The sequence below is a fragment of the Larimichthys crocea genome, chromosome XXIV (assembly GCF_000972845.2).
Source record: "Larimichthys crocea isolate SSNF chromosome XXIV, L_crocea_2.0, whole genome shotgun sequence".
Lineage (NCBI taxonomy): Eukaryota > Metazoa > Chordata > Actinopteri > Sciaenidae > Larimichthys > Larimichthys crocea.
This window is the reverse complement of record NC_040034.1, coordinates 4,778,123-4,792,406: the sequence shown is the minus strand read 5'-3', so window position 1 is coordinate 4,792,406 and position 14,284 is coordinate 4,778,123. Positions and strand designations below refer to the sequence as shown.

The 14,284-nt window shown below is 43.3% G+C and overlaps 1 protein-coding gene across 5 annotated transcripts in view; it reads left to right on the top strand.

Annotated features, from left to right (window-relative positions):
• The window catches only part of gfra4a (GDNF family receptor alpha 4a), a 221,107-nt gene that overhangs the window by 190,393 nt on the left and 16,430 nt on the right, over positions 1-14,284 (top strand). For all 5 annotated transcript variants that reach the window (XM_027274741.1, XM_027274742.1, XM_027274743.1 and 2 more), the window contains 4 exons: positions 140-220; positions 5,671-6,010; positions 8,826-8,935; positions 10,562-10,696. In XM_027274741.1, coding sequence (XP_027130542.1) covers positions 140-220; positions 5,671-6,010; positions 8,826-8,935; positions 10,562-10,696 — 666 coding nt within the window. The remainder of the gene's footprint in view (positions 1-139; positions 221-5,670; positions 6,011-8,825; positions 8,936-10,561; positions 10,697-14,284) is intronic.

The following is a 14,284-nucleotide window of genomic DNA, read 5'->3' as shown; positions in this document are numbered from 1 at the left end:
CCGTGTCATCCACAGACCACAGCTGACGTGATACAAACATTTCCAATAACTCCATCGATGCGATCATTTCCAAAATTCACAGCATGATATATATCACGGCAGAACTACAGAAACTAACCTCTCTCCTCTGTGTTGGCAGGACTCAGCCTGGTGGAGAGTTTTCCCTACGAACCAGAAGAGAGGGGCTCTGACTACGTCCGTCTGGCCTCCATTGCTGCAGGTGACTGGGCAAACTGCCACTGCTACAACTGTTTCTGTGCCTCTGGCTTCAGTTACTGCGACAGAGCAGGAATAAAAAAGTCTGAAAGCATCAGCCGAGTGATGTGTCAAAGAAAGAGCAAACCCAGATCTTTGCTTTATGTATTTTGATGGCGTAGACGGGTGGATGTGCAGGTGGGTTTGTAAAGTGTTTGATGAATAACAGCCCACACTTTGCTTCTGTCTTGCCTCGGAGCCTGTGGGCAAGCCGCAGGGCTGGTATGTGCTGCTGTTAGCCCCTGAGGCACAGATTAATTACCTATTTACTTTAATGCAGCTGGAAGCAGCCACACTGAGAGAAGAGAGGGAGGGAACAGAGAGAAGAAAGTTATGATAAGAGGTGAGAGAGGAAATGGAAGACGGTTTGTTTACTCCAACATTTGGAGATTTGAACAGAGACAGGCTGCACACAAATGAGGACGCACAGACGAGTGTTTTGTTTTCTTCGACGGCAATTATACTCAGAACTACGCGTGAAACTTAAATAATGACTTCAATGCAGAGATTAGTATGGGAGGCATTCATGCATGTCACACGGTATAATGATAAAGGTCCCGCGCACACAGAAAAAAAGAGTTTAAACAAGTGGATAATGACAGCTCAAAGCAGAACGCTGTTAAACTGAAACATTTAAATACAGCGACGCAGCACGGCCTCGAAACTCCTGAGAAACAAAAGACGACCATCAGTGTAAGGACACGTATGCAAAGTGTACATGGGAGGATAAACAAAGTCACTGAGTTTGCTTCTATATTTCTATGTTGGCTCCTATTTGAAATTAAGAATCAGCCAAAACTCGATGAGCTGTAACATTACGACCGCTGACAGGTGAAGTGAGTTATCATGGCATTTGTCAGTGTGTGGGATACATCAGGCAGCGAGGCAACATTTTGTCCTCAAAGCTGACGTAGTGGAAGCAGGAGAAAGGCCAAAGACAAAGGCCAGACTTTGATGGCTGGGTCAGAGCATATTGGCATATTTACAGGAAGACTTCATTAAAAGTCTCTGTACCTGTGAGTCCTCCATCTTTCCTTCCACAAGTGCAGTACATATCCATATATACAGATTTAACACATCTGTATTCACACACATGTATACAACCTACATACCAACTTTATATATGTGTACGTCAGCCTTATGCCTTCAGATAGATACATAACCAAAGCAGCCCGCATGTCCACGATCCCCATCATGAAGAGACGAGGTGTGGTCCTCCAAGAATAAGTCTATATTTCATATATATTTCATACCAACCCTCCAATGCCGAGTGTTACTGGATGAAAATACAAACTCTAGTGATTCAGGGCCTGCAGCAGCTTTGTGTTCGTGGCCCAGATAAAGAGTCTTCTAGTTCAGGCTGGTCAATACCGAGCTTAATGTTTTTAGAAAAGCTGCCATTGATCCATGTTGTCTCAAGCACGTCAAACTAGTACTGCAGTGTTGTTGGTCGAGGACCATAAAAACCTGAAAATGTCCCTCAAAATCTTTTCAGAAAGCTTTTTTCTTTTTCTTTAATATACGAGATCGAACAAGCATTGAAGGTTGATTTCAGGATTTCATAACACTTCTGTAGGTTTGAAATAACGAAGTCTGGAAGAGTCGTCCTGTTTTGTAAAGACTGAAAACTTTGTGGAGTCCTCACCTTATCCAACATTCAGATCTTTACACATTTTATGATTTCAAACCTGAAGTAATACGAGGTGACATCAGCAAACTGCACATGATTTTTTTACATCGGAGGGAGAAGAGAATGATTTAACAGTGGAATAAGTTCAGGAGAGCGCTCGCATAACAGCCTTGAAGGTAAATTCAGGTTATGCTCAGGTTACACGATTCTACTCATCAGTATTGTAAAGATCAGGGCCATGACTACTCGACTCAGCTCAGCTTCATGATAGAGTCTATACACAAAACCTGCACAAAACGTTTCACCTGTCTCTCCGCTGCCTTTAACACTCTGCTAAGCAGCTCCCACCAAAGCCACATGTTCGAACTAAAGCAGAAGGAGTTCGTTGTCCCGTGGAACCTTGTTGGCCCCGATCTCCATGACAGGAGCTTCACCAACACCCGGGTCCCACCCCTCCAGCACAGAGCGCCCCAGGCTTCAGGGGCAGCTGTGACACCATCGAACAGTGGGATGAGAACCACTCTACCCTCTCAAAAGTTAATCCCCAGTCTGTCTTCACGCCTCTTTGCCACTCATCGATACAAGCGCCAAGAGTCATCGAACAAAACGAGGACATGTTCACGCATGCTTTGACTAAATGTGTGCTCTCTCACAAGTTTGAGGATTTTCAGCCACTGACTATCCGAAGGGACACGCACATGCTTCTGCATCTGTGGAGCAGCCAACAGGCTGAACGCCTTTTCTTCAGTACTATCTGTAACGTCGCCCATAGCACTGCACAACTTGTGCACACAAGCCATTTATAAATGAATGTTTTTTTTTATTACAACTTAGATTTAATTTCATAGATTTAATCATCATTTTTACTGATTCTGATGATATTACTCACCAAAGTAATTACTGAGATCATTGGTGTGTTTAAAATAAAGTCTGACGGGGCATGAAACACGAGCAGTCAGTCACGGGATGTCGTTTAATTCCTACGTTATTAGATTAGGGAGTGCATAAAATAGTTCATATCTCAAATTCTATTCATGCTAAAGACATAACTCTTGATGCACAGGTGCTCCGTGGTACTTTAGTGCTTAATATAATGAAAAACACCTTATCGATAGTGTAGATCATGACAGACTCTAAGTGACTTTGGAACAATGCGGTTTCAGCCAACAACAGGCGTTACAGTAAAAATATATCATGATGTTAGTAAAGCACATTCGTGTTGCCGAGTGCTGACAGCCAGAAACAGGCTTCCACTTCTAACTTTGTTCAGTATATTTAATATTTTAGCAGCTTGCAGCAATCAAATTTCTTCAGCAAAATCACATTCTAGCTTTCTGTGGGCTTGTTGCAGACCGTCCTCGCCTGTTTGTGGAAGAGTGCACGATGCACACAGAAACCTGGAGAAAAATCTAATCAATTAAGATTTAGCGGACGTCAACTTTAACGTGCTTGGTCGTAATATTTTTGTGACCTCATACATAAGCGGACTTATTAAAATGACACCGCTGGTTTTAGGCTGCTTTGAATTACAGCAGCAGCAGACCGGCACTGTACAGCCTCCTCGTAAATTTCACTCCAGCGACTCCGCAGGAGGTCAAAGTTGACATCCTTGCCATGCATCTCGACAAGCCGACTGCCAAAACAACAAAGACGTGATTAATGGATGTTTTTCCGCCCTTATAGCATCTCTCCCTCAAACAGAGTAATGACCCTTTTCAAAGACGCAAGCCGGAGCCACAGCTCATCATATTTTGAGGAGTATTCAAACAGCAGTGTACTTCACCCTTCACCAATTAATCAGTTAACTACAGTGAAGTCAGCGGCGGCAAAAGTGCCTCTGTTCAAACACATTAGAAGAATGAAGCTTCTTCATGGATCACTGGCCTCAGGAAGGGGAGAACTCGTCTTTCCTTTACTTCATGCACCTCGGCTAAAGACAAACATGTTTTTTTGCTTTGGGTTTTTTATGCAACAGGCCGATCACAAGCTTGAAGAGCAACGAGGTGGAATGTGTTCAACAGGACTATCAGGGTTTCAGCACGGTTATCAGACTAACATATCACAACACTTACAGTCTAAGTATATTTATACTGACGGAAATAACTCAGTATGTGAAGCCACAATAAATATGTGTATGCATACACAGTATGCAAAGGACTGACTCTCCAGAGCCGCCTACAGGTTTTATATGATGCACTAAAGGTTGATTATCAGATGTAAAGTTTTAACAGTGATCATAGCGACCATGTTGGATGAACTTCAGGAACTTTAGCACACAGTAGTACAAAGAAATAGTGTCTGCATTATTCAAATTAACAGTTACGGTTGTGTTCAAAATGTTTTTACGAACAGTAACTTCAGTCCCAGATTGACACGTAACACGTCCTTTAAAGTGTAGAGTCAGCACTCCAGTCTGAGACATTTTTCAAATCCACCGTGCCAAAACCAAAACAACACAATGTGTCACTTCCCCACTGCGGATTTAAAATTTAGATCTGTGATGATGAATATTACAGAACCAGGCCTGCACTGGACCTCCAGCGCCTCCAGTCCTCGGCACTGTGGTGGTTTTACTGGCATGAATGTGAAGCCGGATGCACGCTCAGCTCGTCTTTAAATAAATAATATCTTTGAAAGAAACACAATGGCAACATAGAAATATGCATCTGTTTATCACGCATATGATAAACAGTGATGTTATCCCGCCCCGTGCCGCCATCAGGCCCTCCCGTCCTCCCCCCGCCTCCACCTGTTGTCTGGTTAGCAGTTAAGTTGGGAATAACCTGTGCTTTGTGATGGGTTGTTAGCATGCTCTCCAAGGCCATTCATATTTTATATGACAGCTTGGTGAGAGGCGAACTCACCAGGAGACACAACTACAGGCAGTTTACAAACTAATGAGCAGCGCGATCTGCCAGAGGAGCTGAGCGTCATCACGGCTGTATTGACTGCTAGGTCGCTTGGGGAGAAAACACACACATGATGATAGAGTGGGGAAATAATGCAGCCAAAAAAAGCTGGTTATGAAAAGGGTTTCCACCACAGAGATGGCTCATTACCGCGGGAGTCAGAGGGAGTCAGAGGGAGTCAGAGGGAGTCAGAGGGAGCATGGGCACTGTGGGAGGCAGAGAGACAAAGTTTAGAAAGAGAGGATGGAAGAGAACGGATGGAGAGCGTGCTAAATGCAGCAAGGGAAGAGACAGATGGAGTCTGAGGGGGGAGGAAGGGTGAGTGGCAGGCGACACAGCGAGGAAGGAAGTCGACGAGGGAAGGAGGGAGTCAGGTGAGTGAGGGATGGACCCAGATGTAGGGAGAGAGTGTTGGAAAGATGGATAGATGGATGAAGAGGAAGGAGCAGTAATTACAGGCCTTGTTGTGCGGTTGGAGAGATGGAGGAGACGCTTTTTCAGCACTGCCACTCTGCATTAACCCAGCAGAATGAAATATTCAGCCATTAGGCCTCAGCTGAAACACATCCAGTGCCCGGGCTCATGCAACATTTAAACACCATTCATGTTCTATTCATTACAAGGGGGCCTATTACATATAATCATCATTTTGGTTTAGTTTGTACTTTGTACACACACACACACACACACACTCTTTTTTTTCCAGCTGTTAATGCAACACTGCATCTGAGTGTAGAGGTGAGAGTGGCAAGTCAATACCAACTCCAATTAGGCCTTGAAATCATTGGTAAACATTGCCTGGGATTTGATTTTCTCAAACCACACATAAGGATGAGATGCTCACTGCCTTGCATGTGTGTTTTATTCTCCTTCTAGAGTCTGAAGTAACGACGGTGAACCGCTGCCTGGATGCTGCCAAGGCGTGTAACATTGATGAGACGTGTCAGAAGCTTCGCACGGAGTACGTCTCGGCGTGCATCCAGCCGTCAGCCCGCTCGGGGCCGTGTAACCGACCAAAGTGCAACAAGGCGCTGAGGAAGTTCTTTGACCGCGTTCCCCCTGACTACACCCATGAGCTGCTGTTCTGTCCCTGCACCGACACGGCCTGCGCAGAGCGCCGCCGGCAAACCATCGTTCCGTCCTGCTCCTATGAGGACAAGGACAAGCCCAACTGCCTGGCTCAGCTGCGGAGCTGCAAAGCAGACTACGTGTGCAGGTAGAAATTCCAAATGTTGTCTAACATGCTGCCTGCTGCCAAAAACATTTTACACTTAATTTCCTGAGTTGGCATCAATCGACTCACTGAACTGATTATTTGCAGCAACTGTGGCTTCTGTTGAAGGCTCACAAAGGTGTTTGTGCATGTTTCGGCTCAGTTATTGAGCAAATTACACAAAGCATAGCACAGTTCTCAGGTTAGACACGGCGTCTTGTGTTGCTTTGTCTTGTATAAAATCCATAAATAGGTAGGAAAGATAAGTAATCCATAACATTGGATGCTGATTGATGTTCTGATGTTCAGAGAGAAACGAGCTTCGATGACCGATATCAGCTTATTGAGTTCTCATGTTTATCTTGTTAACAAACACCTTCCTGTTATTGACACAGCAGCATCTGGTTTGATCTGAGTCCTGAGAAAACCTCGTCTGGCTCTCTTTGTCTTTTTCTTGTAAGATATTTCATCAGCTTCACCAGCCACTTGTTTACTCTGGCTCTCTGCTGGTTCACCGTGGACGTGTATTTGTACAGTTGACTTGTGCAAGCTTGAGAATAAGTGTGTGAAAGTTGGAGTAACTCAGCTGTACTGACTGCCAAACCAACTCAGACCTTTAAACCTACAGGAAGTTCTTGAATTCTCGATGTGGCTGGTAGGTTCTTACATTGAGTATTTATGGGTGCCTACTCAGACATCCTGCATGTTTTCTTCACCTGTAGGTCGCTCACTTTGTTTGAACCCGTGCAGCTATTATAACTTCCTGCTGCTGATGAGCCACTGAGGCTGGACCAGGACAGTAAGGTGCTCTGAAAATGAAACAATGAGTTAGACGAGGCTGAAAATGGTGAAGTTACAAGCTCAGTTCACGTCTACGAAACATCATATTTAATAGATTTCTTCTGGAGTCCTTTCCGTTGAGTTTGACACTGTTGAAAAATAACACTCCATCTTGACGGTGCTGAACTTTGAGGGAAAGGTGAGGAAGCTGTTGTTCCTCAGCTGTCTTGTCAATTCACCTTCATTTAACCTCTTTTCTCAGAGTATTAAGCGCTCCACAAAGACCTTGTAGACAGAAATCAATAACCTGAGGACACCTTTCATTGAGCAACCTAGCTTGCAAACAATTGGTACAGGTGGAAATAGTTTGCTAACTTCCCGGATGCAGACTGTGAGTATCAGGCCACATATTTGGCATCATCCCCTTCTGCTATCTGAGAGTTACCAACCTCAACAACAACCCCCAAGATGGTTCATCGACTCGCCGTAGCATGATCTCTTCTGCCGTGCTAATATCAGGAATTTATTCTCAAGTGTCATATTTTGCAACTTGTGTTGCAAAACTTGTGTTGCATACTGCAAAACAGCACACACTCTCCACTTATAGACCTTTCATTTCCGTTGCCAGAAAATTAATTAGTGATAAAAGCAAACTGTGGTGCTGCCTTCAACACTGTGTTCAGTATGAAGTGCTTTGTTGATGTGGTAACCATGCACACCCTCAGGACAATAAATGGCATTGTGTATCTTGGAAGATAGGTCTGGCTGGTATGATATGTTCATTTAGATTTAATTAATTCAGTTGTTATCCTCATTAACTGTGTTTAATTAGTTCAATTAAATTCTGCATTTATTTTCTAAAGGGAGCAGCCAGGCAACGAGCATCCGTGTGAGATAGTCGTTATTAGAGCAGCCTTTGTCATTCGGGATTCACACATGACTTCCGAAAATATTTAGAGCCGAGACGTCGCAGGATCGGCGAGAAGTTTGCAGAAAACCGACCTTCTGCTCAGGATCAGCACATTTATTCTGTGTGTGTGTGACACACTCATCAACACAAAGATTTTATTCAAATTTCAATTGATTGTAAACGTCCAATCAATCATAATGTCTTATGAAGTCATTAAAATTCAGTGTGAGTCACTGGAGACTGGAAACATGGAGTTCTCATCCAGTCATCCTCCTCTCTCTGACAGCAAATAGTCGCCAGCGTTTAATCTAGTTCCTCTTCAAATGTCAGGAAGACAAAGGGCTTCATCTGTCATGGCTATCGATCAGACATTATTCTCCAGCGCCGCCTCGATGAATGGAGCATCTCAAGGCCCCTGCACAGCCCTCCAATCCTGCACCAGTCAGCTGGCATTAACCGGCAGGCTGCAGAGGATGCCTTCACTAAACGCACAGCCTATGAGTTCTACACACATCATTATAATGACATGACAAATGAGGGGAGAGCAGGGAGTTGTGGTGCCCTGAGGGGATCCCATTGCAAATGCCAGTCAATGGGGGCCGATGATGCGATATGATGGCTACGATAGCCTTGTACTGTGATGATGGTGATGAGGCTAGATGTCTTAGCGGCTGGCAGGAAAGGTGAAGGAGGGAAGTCAGACCGGCTGTGGGAGGAAGTATTTATATGGAAGATCCATATTTGTCTAATCTCCTCGCGGCCAGGCCTGCCAGCCACTGCCCACGGTATTTAGAGAGCACAGCCGAGGCCTATCTTTGCCCCTCATTGACTCTTTACAGCCTGGCAGCCTTCCACAAGACAGCTCACTGGAGAGAGCGGGGAGGGAAGAAAAAGAGGGATGAATGTCACCATGGGTGACTTGAGTCGAGGTTGAAGTGCTGCAAAGAGGGAAAAGGATGGAGGGAGTTGATGTAGGAGTATAGGTAAGTGTGTTGATGAGTGTTGTGGGTTTCACATGCACATCCTGTCACTGAGAGAAAGCACCGGAGCCGGCCACCCCTCAGTGACAGGAAGTGTGCAGCAGCCAAGCACGAGTAAATGATGGATGGCATGTTATTGCCCCCACAGGTCTCGCTGGGCACAGTTCCAGTATGATTGCCAACCTTCCGAGCAGAGCGCCAGTGGCTGCAAGCAGGAGAACTACGGAGCATGTCTACTTGCGTACACCGGCCTGATGGGTAAGAACTAAATCTTTCTGTGCCAGCTCCGGCTCACACACCCTCTGTGATGGATCAGGAACAAAAAGGTTTTAGAGGGAGAAAGGCGGAGAGCGCACAAGTGCACTGAACAGGACTCAAAAGAATGAATCAAGGATTGCGATGAGAAGCTTGGTTCAACGATCGATGGGGCGCTGATTAATGTTTCTGCAGCCTGCCCGGCCAAGTCGTTGGCATTATAAGTAGCACAATTACAACTATTGACCGCTGTTTTGAGAGAATTATCCCTGACGTGACGATGAGTGGGAGCGAGCCGAGGCGTACAACACAGCTTATTGTACTTAAGATAAAAAACAGATCCCGTAATGCACAAACGGTTGTTAAAAACCACTCAGTCTAAACATGTCATTATAGGACAACAATACCACATTTAGCCGCCGCTGCTGCTGCAGAAAGCTTCTGTAGTTTGTGAGGAACTGAAGGAGACACAGACAGAACGCTGTGCAGCAGTGATTGGCCATTCTAGACGACTGAAGGAGAAGTGAGACACTGAGGTGTTGTTGTTTGGAAGTCTGGGTCCTAGAAAATCGATGGAGCTAAATCAGAACTTTTTCGCCACACTGCCTCAAAGTGCAGCAATTCTATTCCCCTCCTCTTTTAAAAATACAAGCCACGCGGCCGTATTACCCTTACTGAAGAATAACTTCCCAATCATTTCCCGAAGAGCTTTGAAGAAAGAAAAGAATAAGAAGAATACATCTGAGACCTCTGTGTTGGTGCCTGGACTTTGCACTGCGTGCCACCGCACTTATCAGAGTCCACCAAGCCGCCTGCCCTGCTGGATATATATGTGAGCAACTCAGAAACGCTGCAAAACAACTTCTGCTGCACTTGTTGTGTGGACTCCATCTGTTGTAGCACCGAATAAGACTCAGTGAGAGATCAAGAGCACGATGCTGTGTAAGCAATCAGCTCTTTAAAAAAAATACATTTATATGATAAATACATCCACAAACCAAATCTAATTTCAAAATAACTGCCTGTCACAAAAGATCAGAGTATCTTAACAAATGTAAGCTGCTTTCCAATCCTGCACATATACAGTACAACTTTATTGGCTCCGTAATGTGGAGTCCTGTCAGGAAATGGGATTGAAGCGGTCTAACATTTGATCACCAGGCTGCCGGCTTGAATAACCTGCCAGTCTGTGTCGGTGTCTCTGTTCACTCCACTTCCAATCTCCTGTTTTTATAGATTCCTCTCAGTTTCTCTCAGTGAATCCATTTACGTGCAAACTAATAACCCAGTCTTAGCCTAATTAGGCGATGTTGTGATGATAGAAATTGCCATGTAAACGCCTTTATGTGATTATCATAATCAGGGTAAGGTCATAATCAGGCTTAGATAACAAGATTAAATCAGCCAGAATTGTGCTGAAATGTTCAATTTGTTGGGGCATTAAACGCTTTAGTCTTTTGCCTGTAAGGAGTTTACAAAAAAAGTTTGATTCAGCTCAATTAAAAAACTTTTATTCATGAGATCGTATGTTCAGATTCACCCATCGTGAACCTGGAAACATGAAGAGAAGTTGTATGTCTTCCTGTGCCTGCAGACATACAGACCTGTGATCTCTCCATCTCTCTGCAGGAAGCACAATAACTCCCAACTACCTTGACAACTCCACATCCAACGTGGGACCGTGGTGCTCCTGTGCAGCGAGCGGCAACCACAGGGAGCAATGCAATGACTTCCTGTTTTCTTTCCACGACAACATCTGCCTGAGTGAGTACCAGCTGCAGAGAGAGATCTCATAACAACCAGGACAAGTGTGACAATTAACAGCGTGTAATCGATGATACGTCCATGCTGCAGAGTCGCTTTTAGTCAGCTCAGACTTTACATGTGCTGCTGTCACAGCTCTGATCTGTAGGTTTGCATGTGGTTCATCTGTGCACAGATTAACAAAAGGTCGCAGTTTAAGGACACTTCATTCTATTTGTTATCAAACCGTAGCCACTGTCCTCTTCATCAGAAAGAAAGACGTCAAAGTCCTTCACTCGTCTGACGCACAAATCTACTCGTAACCAACGCTTTGTTGCATTTTTCAGTATGGCTGGGGAGCGATGGCCTTCACGACAGTAAAGACTGCAGTCACTCAAGCACCATGTGTTCACTTCAGTCGATATAGATTCATATGTTTGCAGACTGAGTGACGTTAATGAAACAGTACAGCTGGTGGCACGCAGTGACGGGTTACCACAGCTAATATCTGTTTGTTTGGATTATGATGGGAAATTATCGCTGCAGAAAAATCAGTGATAACAGAAACATGTTTTTTTCTTCAGTGAAGCATAATTAATAAACCAAATCAGTCACATGAGTGACATAGACTGCAGCTGAGGTGAGCTGATGAGGATCATCCACCAACCCTCTGTCGTCTTTTACCTTTTTGTTGTAGCTTTTATTTACGACGACAAAACCGCTGCGATGATGGATCATCGCTCCGGCTGAGCGATCACACCAGTGACATCAGACTGACACCGGTGACAAAGTAATACAAACTGAAGACACTGAAGTTTATTCTGGGTTATTAGAAAAGAAGACAAGTTCTTACAAAGCTGTCGTATGAGACCAATGACATGGTGACAGTACAAAGCTAACTGGAGCTGCTGTCATGTGGTGACAAAACAGAATCCACTAAGCTTATTGTAAGGTTCTGAGAAATGAAAAGAAAATGAAGCATCAATTGAAATTCACACATGACATCACAGGGTAACTGAACCACAGCACAGTTTCACAGTCAGATGTCTCCAACATAACTGTCCCTCAGTATCTATCATCATTTTAAAACTGCTTCATAGCTGCAGATATAAAGTTCAGCCAAATGTTTTTGTCCTCGAGCAACTAAGATGAACACCATATTTAAAGAATAAGTACTTCCTGTCTAAAAACTTTTTACAATGTAATTTCCCAAAGTAATATTTTCACAATCATAATTTTGTATTTATGATACCATAACTAATTTAATAGCAATAACAGAACTATTATCCCTTTTTCTTTTTATGTTTCCGTCTTGTTACAAACTGCCAAAATGTCTATGCAGTATAGTTTTATTATCCTCTAATACGTACTATCCATAGGCAAAAATGATATACCTATTGAACTGAATTTAATTTATTCTAACCCCATCTCTTCTGTTGTATGTGTCTCAGTATGGATCGTGTAGGGACAGTGTTTTATAGATATCTCTCATTAAAGTGCTCAATAATTCCAAAGTAATTTGCAGGCAGGACCAAAATTCACTGGTGTTTGTATATAAATGCTGATATCCATTGTCAGCGTACTCACATGCTCGATTCTGAAAATACAGATATAAAACTGCACAAGGGAGTGTCCCCACATTGATCATAGAAAGTGGATTTAATGTGCTTGTCAATAGTAAATGACGTGCAAACACCTCTGAACAGTGTGGCAGCTTCAAAGCAGACCGTGAACATGACGCGACATGATCCGTGCAGGAGCATGTCGAGAACTCGTCAAGTGTAAAGACCAAAATATTTGTGTGTATGGAAACAGAAACAGATACAACGTTTACCAGCTTGGTGGTTAATCCAGTAATAAGCGTAATAATCCAGTAAGCAGCGACAAGTCTTCAGCATTAAAGATGGAGACAAAAGCATAAAAACAACCATCTGGAGGAGTAGCACCAATAAAAGACAGAGTATAAAGGACAGAGTACGAGGAGAAGATTTCTGAGGAGCAACAGACTCAAATTTCAATATTACTCATTAGAAGCTTTATCTGCTTCTCCAGTGACAAAACTCTCTGTACAGTAAATCACTTGTATTAATTGTGCTCCACAAAGGGATCGCTGCACGACGTGCTGTAATGGGTTTTATTGAGTTAATCAGTGATTTAAACTGGCTGCTCCCAGTTCCCAGAGCATCAATCCCTCATGGAAAGTTTTCCTAATGGGCAGGCAGTACTATCTCTGACTAAGAATGCTTCACTTCACAGCACAGAGCTGAGACTGGGAACTTTAAATACTTTGTAAGAGGTCGTCCTTCAAGAATTCAAGATCTCCTGGCAGACACTGGATTATGACTGTCTGGACTAAGTCAACCACGATCTATTCCTAATCATATCCAAGTGTTTATTAAGCCGTGATGACAAACCTTCATTAAATTAGTCATTTAAACCAAAACTACGATGTTCCCTAAGTACACGTCATGTTTCATTAATCCAACAAAGTCATACTTGCACCCTAATTAAACCGTAACCATCTGATATTATATAATTTATTAATGGATTAAACACAAGACACATATCATAAAACTAAACAATAAAATCAAATATTGCACCTCTACACATTAAATAAGAAACACTTTGGAAGCTTCTTGAAGGAACAAGGTGGTTTATTTTTCAGCAGTGATTTGTAATGATTTTAGAGAGGCACAGACTAATGACGTGTCAGGTCAGAAAACGCTTGTAGCTGTTGTTCTAGAGGCCGGTTACAAACTGTATTTTTTGTTGTTTTTCATGTCACATATCACAGTTATTCCATCGACCAATTGAAGTCTGATAACTTCACTACGGGCCTCCATGTGATTCAAACTCAGCTGCTGTTGTTGTCGAGTCATTTAACAAAGTTTGAAAGTTACGATGTCGGAATCAGAGACGCTGCACTTGAACATTTTTGTACATTGTTCATTCTTCACCCATATCTGTCGCCTTTGGTGGACCACAAAGTGCAACACTGAGAATGCTTTAAAGTCAAGAGTCCAGGCTATAAAGATACAAAGAATCCTTGCAGAGGGTTCAGGGAGTTACTGTGATGGAGAATAAAGAAAGCTATGACAACAGCTTGTTGACTGAGGACACGCTGTACGTCCTTTCAGAAGAATCCTGCCTTTACTGTAGAAAACATGCAGGGTATAAATACACAGATATGTCAAATCTAGACAGATGAATATCTAAATACATGAACAACAAAGACCTAAATGCAGCAGACATGACTAACAGCAGACAGAGCCAAATGACTAATTTCATCTAGGGACAAAAAGTTCTCCGTTCAAGCTATTTACAGACGATTACAATGTGTGTATCCATTTTGAAAGGTAGTTGCCACCTGACATGCATCGCACAATGAGATAATGACATTTCTGTGTAATAGTCATAAAATGTACATTATCCTGCAGTGAGTTAAACCTCTGAGCGTAGTCACATATGTTTTTCAACTGCTTGATGGATGTCTTGTTTTTCAATGAAACTTCTGGTGTGCATCCTGCAGCCAGAACTCAGAACTGTGCTGTTTACTGTAAGCTCCTTAGAGACCCAGAAAAACAAACCTCAGACTTACTGGCCTCATTT